A 13,167-nucleotide genomic window follows, 5' to 3' on the forward strand; every position below is an offset into this window, starting at 1 on the left:
GTACAAGACCAAACAAAGTACTATTACGGTGAAAGAGGATTACATCTCATCAGAGGCATCCCAAGCTCCTATACATTATTTTTCTACACCTCCGGAAAGAGTACAAACTAGGTCATATCCCACGAGTCACGCGGGACAATAGAAGACACAGCTAGTGCGAACTAGTGATACTACCACTAACTCAGACCGATCCGTAGTAGTCCTCGTAGAAGTCACCTCCATAGCCTGGGAGCTCAACATGATCATCCGGAAACAGACGATCTCGCGGAGCTTGTGGACCATAGGGGCTAGGATGAGGCCTTGGACCAACAGACGGTGGCCTGCGGGGACCGCGAGGTGGGGTGATGCCTCCTACATCACGCCAAACCATCACGTCTGGCAGAGCAGATCTCACAGGATAGAGATCGCGCATATCTGAAAATCCAGCTTGCACCGCCGGTGCGAACCGAGTCAAAGTGGCCCAGTGGTCAGCACGGGTATTGAAGAGCTCTAACCTCAAGGCCCGATTTTCACGGTCCTTATCCTCGAGCATCTCAGCAGTGGTGCGAGTCCGTGAATCCTCCTGAGTGGGGTCAGCATAAATAGCCTGGAGATACCCTTGTGCTCCCAGAAGTGATCCTGGCATATACCAGAAATCAGAGTCCCGAAATAAACCAGATCTGACTCGCATAATGGTCATCATAGAGTAGGCGGCGTCCTGCACAGCCATCTCAATAGTAACCCCGAGTCCATAGGAGCAGTGAAGAGGCTCGGTGGATCCAGGATAAGATGGAAATATCCTGACAGTGCAGAGATACTGGCTTTGATTAAAGTCTCGGAATTGCTCTTCGACCGTGTACTCAGGATACCAACGGTATCCAGCCTCAGTCATTACCCTGACCAACTTGGCAGTATGGCCGGGTACATCTAGGCATCGAGTCAGGCGAACCACTTGATTGAGGTCGCGAGTGGCCATCTGAAAGCACAATCATAATGCAAGGGCATTAGAATTTCTAGCAAAATTTCGGCAGCATAACAGCTGTAAATGCTCAAGAAGGATTTTGAGACATTTGACAAAGGATTTCGTACACACTCAACATCATCATGTCAAAGTTCTGAATCCATTCTGACAACATAATGTGGTAGTAGAACTGAACTAGGCTTGTATCCCTCAAACTTATAAGGTACTACTGATTAGTAACACGTGATCCTGATAGAGAGAACAGATCCTAATTCCTTAACCCCCGGTGGAAGAATGGACTGACTCAGATCAGAATGTCATAAGATAAAGAAGTAAAAAGAGCCTTACGTTCCAACCCACAAACAATTCCCCTACATATAACTAAAGAATTTCTAGACTCAACATCGACCAGTTTGGCTTGGAGAACCTACAGGCAGTCCGGCTCTGATGCCAACGCTGTCAGGACCCCGACTCGATGTCACATCGATCTAGCCGGTAACACCTCATATCACTTTGCGGCCTCACGCACGGTATTCCCACGGGTGTCGCCTTACCTTTGCCCGGGACCGTTTGCGCCTTTTGGCTCACGTATATGATAGTGTCGCTAGCATCCATATGATAAAGAGCCCGGGCTGACATGACTAGTCGTAAACCCAAAGCGGCACAGACTTACAGGGACAGGCATCCATGACCCAGCTTCGAACGTGTCGGTCATCAGCAAGTGGGTCCGGGCTGTAGCACTGGGCTAGCAGGACTCCGGTAAACCGGGCTGTAGCGGGCTAACAGGACTCCGGTACTCAAAGCATGACATTTCCCCGAAGGGACAGACACAGGAACGAAGAAGGACACATGCCGGCCAGCCTAAGTGTTCCAGAGCAGTAGCAAGCTACCATGGCTCAGCGGTAACACTAGGAGACATTTCCCGGTAAGAGAGGCTACTAAAGATAAACAACTAGATAGTCAGATCCCACACATACCAAGCATTTCAATCATACACACAATATGCTCGATATGTGCAAATACAACGAAGCATCACAACATGACTCTACGACACCAGTACTTTATTTAAGGCTCAGGGAGCCATACATATCATACACAAAGGTACGGGTCTCACGACCCAACATACAAGTCATACAGTCATACAAACCAGCAGCGGAAGTAACTTGTCTGAGTACAGACAACTAGTAAAATAAAAGAGGCTTGGAAAGCCTAGCTATACTACGTGGTCCTTCACAAGCTCAGGGTCACCACCTGGGTCTTTAGCCTACTCGTTGATGTCAACGTCTACATAGAACCCATCAGAAGGGGTTGCAGCGTCTTCTGTAAAAATGTAGATTATAGCAACATGAGTACAAAGGTACTCAGCAAGACTTACATCAGATCCTATATACATGCATATTATCAAGAAGGGTTGGTGGAGTTATTGCAGCAAGCCAGCTTTGACTCTTGGCTAGGCTATCCTACGATACTCCAACTTGAAATGGTTTTGCGCACACGAGTCCACTACTCACCACTTCAATACACTACCGAGGATCCACCTCCGTCTTCCTACGGAAGAGCCATCCTCGGCACTCACACTTATCTTGAGGCTTTTAACAGTTTCCATTTACTTGTCTATGAACTGTATAGGCAACCAAGTAGTCCTTTACCGCGGACGCGGCTATTCGAATAGATCATGTTAACCCTGCAGGGGTGTACTTCTTCATACACGCTCTCACCACTTATCGTCGTTTACACGACATGTACTCGTCAACCTTCAAGCGGAAGCCCAACGTGGGTATCGGCCACGACCTACCTAATCACCTAAGCCTCCAGTCCAGGTTTATCGCCTATTCAGGTTCCATCCGCAGGGAGTCCGGCCGAGGTTTCCCATACGGCCCCGAATGATGTGAACAGGGTTCCCGAGATACCTAACGGGTATTCGGTACACCCGGCCACGTACCTACCGCATCACAGCCCACCCCTACGGTCAGCGCTGTCCACGGCCTCCAGTAGGCTACAAACACCAGAAACTACTTGCAACTCCTGGACGGAGAACTAGGGTGAATAAGAAGCCGAGAGGGTCCATTGGTTTCGGGCCCAATGCATGGTAGTAGCTGATTCTTAAATCACACATACAGATCTCAGTGCTTAAGGTCGGCTTTAATGAAACAACCCACCATGTACTCCTACATGGCCTCTCATCGATACCTTTACCAAATCGTGTTCACCACACCACTCTCATTACCGACATAACATTTCACTCTAGCCCATCACCCAGATGAACCAGACCTGACACGACTCTAAGCATAGCAGGCATAGCAAGGTAGGAACAACACATACATATGGCTCAATCAACTCCTACACATGCTAGTGGGTTTCATCTAGTTACTGTGGCAATGACAGGTCATGCAGAGGAAATGGGTTCAACTACCGTAGCACACAGCAGTTTGAAACGCGTTGTCTTAATGCAGTAAAAGAGAGCAGGAGCGAGAACATGGGATTGTATCGATATGATCAATGGTTGGTTGCTTGCCTGATGGTTCGATGCACGGATACGGTTCTTCGTTAGGGTAATCACGGTACTCCTCGGAGGCAGAACCTGTCGCAAAGGACATCGATACACAACATCACCAAACAATGTGCAACAATATGATGCATGCATGAAACATGGCAATATGAGTGTGTTGGGCTAATGCAACTAAAACCAGAAGGATTTGAGCAAATTTGAATCAAAGATTCAAATTTCAAACTCAAACATGGCCTTTTAAAGTGCTTTTCCTTGTTCTGCTTAAAACATCAATTTAACTTGTTTGATCATGCATGAAAATAGTACAGATGGATAGATTGGATTTTTCTGATCATTTTTCATATATAATTTGTCCAATTTGGAGTTACAGAATAAAAGTTATGAATTTTTGAAGTTTAAATAATATTCTGGAATTTCCTGATTTAATTTAAATCCAGAAATATAATTATTGCGCCAGCATGACGTCAGCATGACGTCAGTGGTCAACTGCGGCTGTCTGGGGTCAAACCTGACGTGTGGGGTCCACACGTCAGTGACAGGGGGGGTTTAACAGGGTTAAATTAATCCTAATTAGGGATTAGTGGTGCTGGGGCCCACCGGTCAGTGTCAGGGGTTAACTAACAGTGGTTAGCGCTAATCCTAATTAGCTACAGGGCTGGGCCCACCTGTCAGGGACTCAGGGGGGTCCTGCCGTGGTCAAAGTGGGTCAAACCCACCGGCGACACGACGCCGGCGAGGCCCGAGACGGCGGCGCGATGCGGAATCGCGCTACAGGGCACGGGCGAGGCTGTGCTTGGGCTCGTTGGAGAGCTCTTGCTCCCGCGCGTCGAACGGTGGTGGTGGCCGAGCCTGGGGTGGCCGGTACCATCGACGGGGAGCTCGTGAGCGGCGGCCGGAGTTCGGGTGCGGTCGGAGTCGGCGTTGCAGGGTGTTTGGGGAGGCGTTGGTGCGTGCTGCGTGCTCCTAGTGAGGCGTGGAGCAGGATAGTGTGCTCGGTTGGGCGCTACGGTGACCGTGGCCACGACGGCGACATCACCGGCGGCGTGGAGCTCTCGGCCAAGGTGGGTCTAAGGCCTAGAGGTCGAAAGAGACCAGGGAAGAAGGGGGAAACGACTCGGGGGCTCACCGCGGTTGCAGTGGGCGTCGAAGCGGGCTCGGAGACGCGCTGGAGACGGCGAATTCGGCGGCGATGATGGTCGGAGCCCGAAGAGGGGAACGGCGACGTGGCGGCGATACAGGGCTTCCGGAGGCCCGTGAAGCGGTGGGGAGGAAGAGGGGGTTGTGGCGGAGCTTCTGAGCTAGTCGGGGGAGCGAGGGGTGGCCGGAGACGGCTGCTATGGCGAACGTCGGCGACGGTGGTGTTCGGCTGTGTGAGAGAGAGAGCGAGGGAGAGGAGGGAAGAGCCGAGGGCGAGTGAGAGAGAGCAGGGGGGAGGCGTGGCGTCGTCCAGGGGCATCGAGGCGAGGAGGGGAGGGCAGGCAGGCAGGGAGAGAGGTGGCGTGGCGCGGTGGCGCGCGCGTGCGCCGGCCACACTCCCCTCCCTCTGTCGGGACGAAGACGACAGAGGAGGGAGACGGGCTGGGCCGCCTGCTGGCTGGGCCGGCCAGCTGGCTGGGCTGCACAGGGAGGAGCCCAGGTAAGCTTCTCCCTTTTATTTTTTTTTCTGTTTTCTAATTTCTGACATTTGTTTTGATTTAAATAATATATTAAATCATTTATTTAACTTATGCCAATTTTTGCAGGGGCTAGATATATTATTCCAGAGCTCCTTTATAATTGGCATAATATTTGGACATATATTAATATATATAGAAATATATTTCCAATGCAAATATTTATGCATTAATTCCAAATGCCCAAAATAAATGTCCATGAGCCACTAAAAATATTGGTTTGATTTTTATCTCTGTCCAATATTTTCAGAGAGCAACATGAGCATTTTCTTGGACCCTTTTGGAGAAATTTTTATTTGGTTCATTTTCAAAATGATTCTGAGGGTTTCACAGATCCCCATTTCAAGTTTCTGATGAAAGAGTAAACATGATGCAACACTCTAATGCATGACTAGCTAGGGTGTGACAGAAAATTTTGAAATTAGTACGTTCCCCAACAATAAAAGCCCAGTGCCCATAGGTTTTCTCCCCAATCGTCTTCCTCCCTCTTCTTGTTCACGGAGGAGCCGCTACCGCCCCCGCCCCTTCCCCTTCCATAGCTCGCGCTCTTCCTCTCTTCCCCGCCCCCTCGCTCCGCCGGCCGCCGGCCCGTCGACTCCTTCGCCTCCGGGGAGCGCTGCCGAGGCGGCCGTGTTGCTTTGGGTCGCGCGCTGCAGCGCCCCCTTCCCTAACCCTAGCTCCATCACATGCCCGACCCGCCGCAGCTTGCGCCGCCTCCTACATCGAGCCCCGCTGTCCGCATCCCCGCGGCGTCGCCATCTTCATCCGCGTGCACTTGGCGATGGCGCCACCCACTGCCGGCCCTTGGACCGTGCTGCTCGAGCGCGGCGCCGGCTCTCGATCCATCCGGAGACGGAGATGGAGATGTCGCAGCGGAGCAGAAGCAGACGCTCGATGCGGCGCTCCCCCGTCCCTCTTCCTCCTGCATCAACTGCATGCGCTCGATTCGGTGCTCTCCCGTCGCTCCTCCTCCTCCATCGTCGGGAGGGGCGTGGCCTTCTACTTGCGCCGCTGCTCCAGGTTCTCTCTCTCTCTCTCTCTCTCTCTCTCTCTCTGACTATTGCGATGGAACTGCAGGAGACGAACGAGTTGGGCTCGGACGTTGCCGGCCGCCTGTTTGGTCTGCAAGAGGATGCTCCCCTCTCCCTCTGTAATTAACAGGCAAGGTACCATCTTTCTCTCTCAGATATGATGCATCCATCATTTGGGTAATGATTTTTTCCATGAGCTTACTGCTTCTATGCCCTAATCAGATATTAGATTACGTATGGCCCTCAGTTGCCCCTAAAACCTCAACTACTGATGTTGCTGAGGTTACAGCCATAACCGTCTTGCTTTGGACAGAACTTATAATTTCTTTTGCATAAGTGTGCCAAGTGCTGAACTGATTCATGTGGCTGGTTGTTATTGGGCATTTGTGTGGTTTAAATATTTCAGTATCAGTGCAAGATCATCTGTCTATTTGAGTATTTATCTTGGTACATGAACATATTCATATCAATATAGCACATGAATACTTGACATGGCTATCTATTTTAGTCTTGCATTGATATTTTGAGAATGGAAGTGGCCTGAAAGCCACTTGACTGAATTGCCATCTCTTACAAAGTGGCAATGCCATGATAATTAGATGCCTGCAGGGGATCTTCTTTTCATTGAAACATTTACCTATGATATTGAGCATAGTTCATTTTTCTTGAATTTCGCTGCCATGTATGTGTTACTTGGAAATTTAGCCATCGAGCATGTGCTTGGGCATGGTTTAACATTGCAGAATAATTGTTTGATGTAGTTGGGGTTCTCTTTTTTGTGCGAAGTGCAGACTGAGATGGTTTCTTGTGCAAAGTGCTGCTACCGGTAATTTCTGCTTCTTGTTCTTTTCAGTCAGTAGTTACTTATTTAGTGACATTATCAAAATCAACTTCAGTTTTGTTATTTGATTGCCTCTAGTTTTTTTCTTGCATGTAGGTCAACAATCCAATTTTGGTATTTGATTTCCTCCATTATATTCTTATAGCCAGTAATATGAATTTTTTATTTGATTGATTTGTGGTGGCTGGCAATTATTTAGGCTTCAGCTCAGTAAGAATCTCCCCCCCCCTAATCAAATATATGCTATTTTCCTCCATTTTGTTCCCATCTGATATCCAGTAGATGTGAATTTTATTCCTTGTCCGTGAAAAGCTACAATTTTTTTACTGGCACTACTTTACTATCCTCCAAGGTGTGCTTCCATTTAAATTCTGCAGGTCCTTTCAATCATTCATGTTGCCTCTTGATATGTTTTACCAGAAGGGAAATGCATCAATAAGCTTTCTGTGTTTTTTTATTTATTTCTTGAGTTCGTGCATTCCTTAGGTTACGCCATGTTAATAAAAGCCCATTATGTGATCAGGTATTCATACTTGGACCATATGACAATCCTGCCATAGCCAGTGCAGCTTGATGACTGTGTAGTTGCTAGGTGCAGAGGGTGTTGCTAATAAATGGCCATTACTTGATTAGGTGTTAATGCTCTACTCAAATTGCACTGATATTGATCTTAAGATGTCAAGCATTTTTATTAACTGGTCTTCCTCGACTAAAATATCATGGTCTTTCTCTTCTGGTCACTCGCAACGGATGTTATGTTTCTTTTTTTGAAGTATATTTGGATATCTGAAGTTTTTTTCCTGAATTATGGCTATCCTTTATAGTAGTAATGCTAATTTGAGTCGATATATCGGTGTTCCGTACCATCCTAAAAATGAGTCTCTGGTGACAGTCATAGTTCTTCATTTTCATTGGATTCCTATATTGTTTCTGAATATTTGATGTTCTGAATATTAAGGAATTACTTAATTTCTAAAATATGTGCATATCCTGTTATCATCATTGAGGGAATCAATTGGCATAATTTTAGTGTGTACGTATAGTTGATTCATATTCAAAATGTCATTCTATGTAACCATGGGGTTTAGTTTTGCATCATGCTTGCCTCTATAGTTTTGCTTGCTTAATGGTCCTACTCCATTGAGTGTTGCTCTTTTACCAAGAGTTAATTTTCCTTTGAAAGTATAAAATTTCAAGCTTCAGATGTGGTTTATTATGTTCTGATTGGTCCTACTTTCATACGATAGAATGCTGATAATTAATTTTTCATGCTGATAGATGTTGCCCCACCATTCCAAACGAAATGTGTAACCAGGCCACCGCTAGGTATGTTCTTTTTTTAGGTCGGGTAAAAAAGCACTCGACACGAGTCTACCGAGGGCGTCGCCGGCATAGACACGGTAGACTCAAGGGCATTGCCAGAAGTCTGCAGGAGGTGCAGCAGAGAGGTCCTAGCGACCACGGCGGCACATCTGCGGCTGGTCCACCTCGGGCTGCTTCTCCACCACCAAGCGCTTGCCCCGCGTGTGCTTCTTTTCTCCCAGGAGTGGACCGTAGCCATGGAGAGCGGCCAGAGGAGCAAGGACGGTCAGCCCCTGCCTCCTCTCCTGCACGGCTGCACGTGATGGGGATTACGAGCGACGTACATGGTGAGCTACCCGCCTGCCCCTCCTACCCCCCAAATCTACATGTACATCCCCTGATTGACCGAAACTGGTTTGGATGTTTAGTTTCCTCTTTATGATTCATTAAGTCACTTTTTGATTCAAGCAAACTCAAGTTACTCTACATGAAGCAGTGAGTGATAAATTTCCAACAGAAAATATCACTTATATACTTACTACGTAGTTGAACATACCAAATTACATGTCACTGGTGATGTGAAGTTAATCTCTCTTGAAGAGACCATCAGGAAAAGAATCTCTTGCGAGTGTTTGTGGATCCATCATTCATGGATTTTTCCAACTACTCAATAGCCTGATTCCTACATCTCAAGGATTTATTTTTGTTAGTATAAACTAGCTAGCTGTTGGGCTTCTTTGGCATGCATCTTGCGTTTTACACAGATGATGAAAAAGGAATTGTAAAACTTGTTGCTTTTTCTTAGAGTGTGTGTGTGTGTGTGTGTGTGTATATATATATATATATATATATATATATATATACTCGTTCAAAGGATTTCCAAGAAATCGGACCAAGTTGATGATCAGTTTCATACTAATTCATACTTTGATGCATGGTATGTGTGGTAGTCGTCCAAGATGCATGCCATATCTAGCTTCAACTAACTGAAAACATCCTTGTTTCACAGATTTTGCAAGTACAGGTGATAAAGATTCATGATTTGGCTGCGCGCATGCTTGCTGGCTGGAGGTACTTGCAGCTATAAAGAATCATGATTTGGCACTTACTAAAATCCCGCGTCTACATTTTTTATGATCGACGTTGCGCTATAACTGTAGGAGTTTGATTCATTGCTTGATGGCCTCAAAATGGATACAAGATCTGTTGGAATCAAGAAGGCGTTAAGATAGCCCACTTGATCTACTTTAGCTTCATGCTTTATTAATGGCCAGCTTACTTACTTTGATATATAACACTTATGTTGATTGACATCAACTCCAACTAGCATAGTGATGTGAAATATTCATGCAGTGTGTCGAAACTGTTCCAAAAAATCAAATAAATGGACCTGCGTCGAAAGGGTAGCGCTGCTACTTACTTGGTTAAGTCAAACATTAATGTTGATGCACATGTCAAAACTGTAGGGTTGCAATTTATATTTTGTTGGAAGATGGGAGACTTTATTTTTTTTCTACACAAGGGCTATCAAGGCTGCTGTGTACTGTACCACCTCTACTTTTCCTCATTCAAGGAGATTGAACCTGATGCATTTCTATGCAAGGGAATTTAAATTATGTCTGATCTGTACCGGGACGACGCCGACAGTAAAAGGAACTAAGGAAGGGTTCTCGAGGTCTGCTCCTTCTCCACCGGTAGAGAGGAGCCTCCTTCTCATGATTCGCATGTCTGCCCCGGCCCTCCCCGGCTAGAGCTGACGCCATGGAAGGTCCCACACCCCTCTCCCTCCTCTCTTCTGTTCCCTCTTTGTTATAGGCGCAGTCAATTTTTTTTTCTTTCTCTCTTTCCAATTTAAACATGAGCATGCTCGTGCTCTCTTTTTGGTTGTGGTAGTTGTCATATCATGTTGCAGTTTTAGTTACATTTTTTGGTCCCATGTATATCCAAATCAAAAAACACTTGTGGTTTGGTACACTTATATTGCAAGTCGAAAAATATTATATGTGTTAACATCGGATGGTCCCAAGTTGAAATTCAGTTTGTATTATTCAATATGCATTCTAACAAGCATGTTCTATTTGGCATCATACTATCATTCAACTTAAAAGATGCTTAACCTGTTAACCCAATTTAAAATCTCAGGGAGACACTTATTTTGGGACGAAGGAAGTACTTTGTATTGAATCATATCTATATTGTGCTTGCCCCTAAATTGTTGCTTTACACTGAACCACTATTACTATACTATGCATTGATCTGAGTTTTGGCGCTTCCTACTGAAAATCAAGTTTTTTAATGGAGATTAGGCCCTTATGTGAGTCTCCAGGCCTTGCTGAGTATTTTTTATTGTTGTGAAGGCATCATCATAGATGATTGTAGTTACATTGCCTCCTTTACACTTACATCCACCATTAATCATGTAAGCACTCCTTTTTTACACATAAAATTAAGTGAATGTTGTACTTTCAAACCAATTAGCATGTTTCAGTTTGATAAATATTGTGCATTGATCCTGCACTTTTTGACAAATTTATGTTCATGACATCTCCAGTTTACTCCTATTTTCATTCTTTGTGCTTCTCAGGTCTGGCGGCTCCATGGATACATGGAAGCCGCCATCATTTTGTCGGACAGCCGCCATCATTTTGTCAGACTAAGTGTGGAGTTACTTGTGCAAGTTCCACCATCAACAAACACAAAGTTCTGCATGCTATCATCGCAAGTAAAGCAGTCAGTCTGTTAGGGAGAAAACAAAGGCTTGTGTGCTCATTAGTTTTTTTTGTTATATCATGTGGTCTCCTTATCTATCTGTAACATGTGACCTGTGCAACTGCAAAAATGTTAGACAATAAAATTCTGTGTAACACATGTTCTTATACACTTTGCCTATAGAGACTGTGCATAGTTATTCCCTTTCTTGTTGCTTGTGTAATATATATTGTAAACAAATTGTCGTGACCTACTGAACCTTGCACTTTTGCTGTAACATACTGAACCGTTACACTATTGCATTTCATCTTATAAACGTATGAAATAAAAAACGTCGCATACCAGGTTGGATGTGGCTGGGCAGGTGGGGTGCGGCAAGCCGCACTTCCTATCTAGTGAAATATGATGGTCCATGCGGACGCGGAGTTTCTGCACCCGAGCTCAAATGAGCTCGGATGAACAGTAAAATCAAAACTAAATCAATTTTTTTTTAAAAACCAAATTTTTTTGGGAGAAACATTGACAAAAGTTCTAAGTGCTTCCAAAAATTCGCCATGAAATCACATTTTTAGAAGGTGTGGCAAAAAAAACAAAATCAGTACTCGGAAAAAGCTACTTTTAAAAGCATTTTGAAGCACTGAATTTGTTTTTTTTGCCACGCTTTACAGGAATGTGATTTCATGATGAATTTTTACAAGCACTTAAAACTTTTGTCAATGTTTCTCCTAAAAAAATTGGAATTTTTTGATTTTTTTTCGATTTTACTATTCACCGAGCTCAAATGAGCTCGGGAGCAGAAAGGCACTTTCGGGTCCATGCTCGTTGCTCAATTCTCACCCTCTTGTACATCCATGGGCTTACTGGGACTAGGCGCTTGCGATTTACGATCTGCATAGCCCGTCCATGTCTATACACAATTCTCATTCATCCATTTTCCTCCAATCCCTTTGTCTCAGCCGTCCGATGTGGGCACAAGGCAAAAGACCCCATATCTCCATCTTCTTCTGTGTATAAACTGATTTTCTTCAATATTAGGTTTGTATGGTTTTGATGGTGTAGTTTTGACAAGGCAGTGTAGAATAATAGTCCGTAATCAACATGTGATATTTTCTGGCATCGTAGTTCGTCGGTTCTAGATCTTGAGGTTTGTTGTCGGCCGGGTGGGCTAGCTCCAGTGAGGCCTCGCTGCTTACTGCGCGGTGCAGAGGAGGGGCAGCTCGGACGGGGGGCGGCGACGCCAACAGCATGCCTTCTGCAGCGCGACCGCGGGAGTTTTACGGGCATTTCAGGGCTAGGCCGGGCTTGGTATGCTCCTGTTGTTGCATTCGGTTGGTTACCATCACTGACAGTGTAGGTCGGGCCCTCCCTCATGCAGGCGGTGCTGCTGCCCCTAGTCCCGACTCTTCTTCTTCATTGTGCAGGCCCCACTTCCTTGGTGCCGTGGTGAGACAGCGTGAGTGGCGACAAGATCGTGGTGCTCGGTATGGTGGAGTGCTCCGGAGTGCCTGGGTGATGGTTGGGATTGGGAGAAATACCAGTCGACCAGTCCGACACCAACGCGGTGGCGTCTGAGGGTGCCGTCGAGCCTGCCTGCAGAGCGTCGGGTGCTACCCTTCCTTCCTCCTCGCCGCGCTGGGGAAAGCCCTTGGCAGCAGTGTCTGTCATCGCCGCGCCCTTTCTTGGAGGTGTTGTTTGGTACCGGCGTTTCAGAGTCTAGGAGCTTGATGGGAAATCTCCGGTGGGCGCAGCGGTTGCGGGGCTTCTTTGTTTTTTGTGGATCCGCCGTTGTCGGCATTTGATTCTTTTGTATTTTTCTCTTTTCGTTTTGAGCGTGATTGTGCTGCTTCCGCCCCAGCATATTGACTGTATTGGGTGTTTGCTATATAATATGGCGGGGCGTAAGACTGTTTCTGAGAGAAAATCAGCCGTCGTCAACAAATCATCGTTTAATTCGTCACCCTAATCTATCCTAATCTCGATCAGTAGAGCAATTCACTGCACCTGCATGTATGGGCTAGTAGCGCACTTCACAATGCCCCCAGCGACGCGGCGCACAAAGCCACGGCGGCCACGTAGTTCGCGGGCCGACCCGCTGCCCTGCACGCGGAACTTTTCCCTTCCACCTTGCCTCCAGGGGTCGTCGCGTTGCCACCCTTGGCGCC

The 13,167-nt window shown here is 46.4% G+C and overlaps 1 protein-coding gene and 1 long non-coding RNA gene across 5 annotated transcripts in view; one reads left to right on the forward strand and one right to left on the reverse strand.

Moving 5' to 3' along the window:
* The first annotated feature begins 5,615 nt into the window (after nucleotides 1-5,615).
* Nucleotides 5,616-11,282, forward strand: LOC123189501 (uncharacterized). Of its 4 annotated transcripts, none has more exons than XR_006495870.1 (5): nucleotides 5,616-6,142; nucleotides 6,200-8,643; nucleotides 9,306-9,367; nucleotides 9,900-10,064; nucleotides 10,881-11,209. It is a non-coding gene; the product is annotated as an uncharacterized lncRNA (long non-coding RNA). The 4 variants fall into 4 exon arrangements; XR_006495871.1 differs by having other exon boundaries at nucleotides 5,616-6,071; XR_006495872.1 differs by having other exon boundaries at nucleotides 5,616-8,643; nucleotides 9,457-10,064; nucleotides 10,881-11,282.
* A 1,702-nt stretch (nucleotides 11,283-12,984) lies between these two features.
* Nucleotides 12,985-13,167, reverse strand: part of LOC123191754 (fasciclin-like arabinogalactan protein 7) — a 1,432-nt gene continuing 1,249 nt past the window's right edge. The window contains exon 3 of the mRNA XM_044604371.1: nucleotides 12,985-13,006. Within this exon, the coding sequence (XP_044460306.1) occupies nucleotides 12,985-13,006 (22 nt within the window). The remainder of the gene's footprint in view (nucleotides 13,007-13,167) is intronic.

The sequence above is a fragment of the Triticum aestivum genome, chromosome 2A, assembly GCF_018294505.1.
Source record: "Triticum aestivum cultivar Chinese Spring chromosome 2A, IWGSC CS RefSeq v2.1, whole genome shotgun sequence".
NCBI classification, from domain to species: Eukaryota; Viridiplantae; Streptophyta; class Magnoliopsida; order Poales; family Poaceae; genus Triticum; species Triticum aestivum.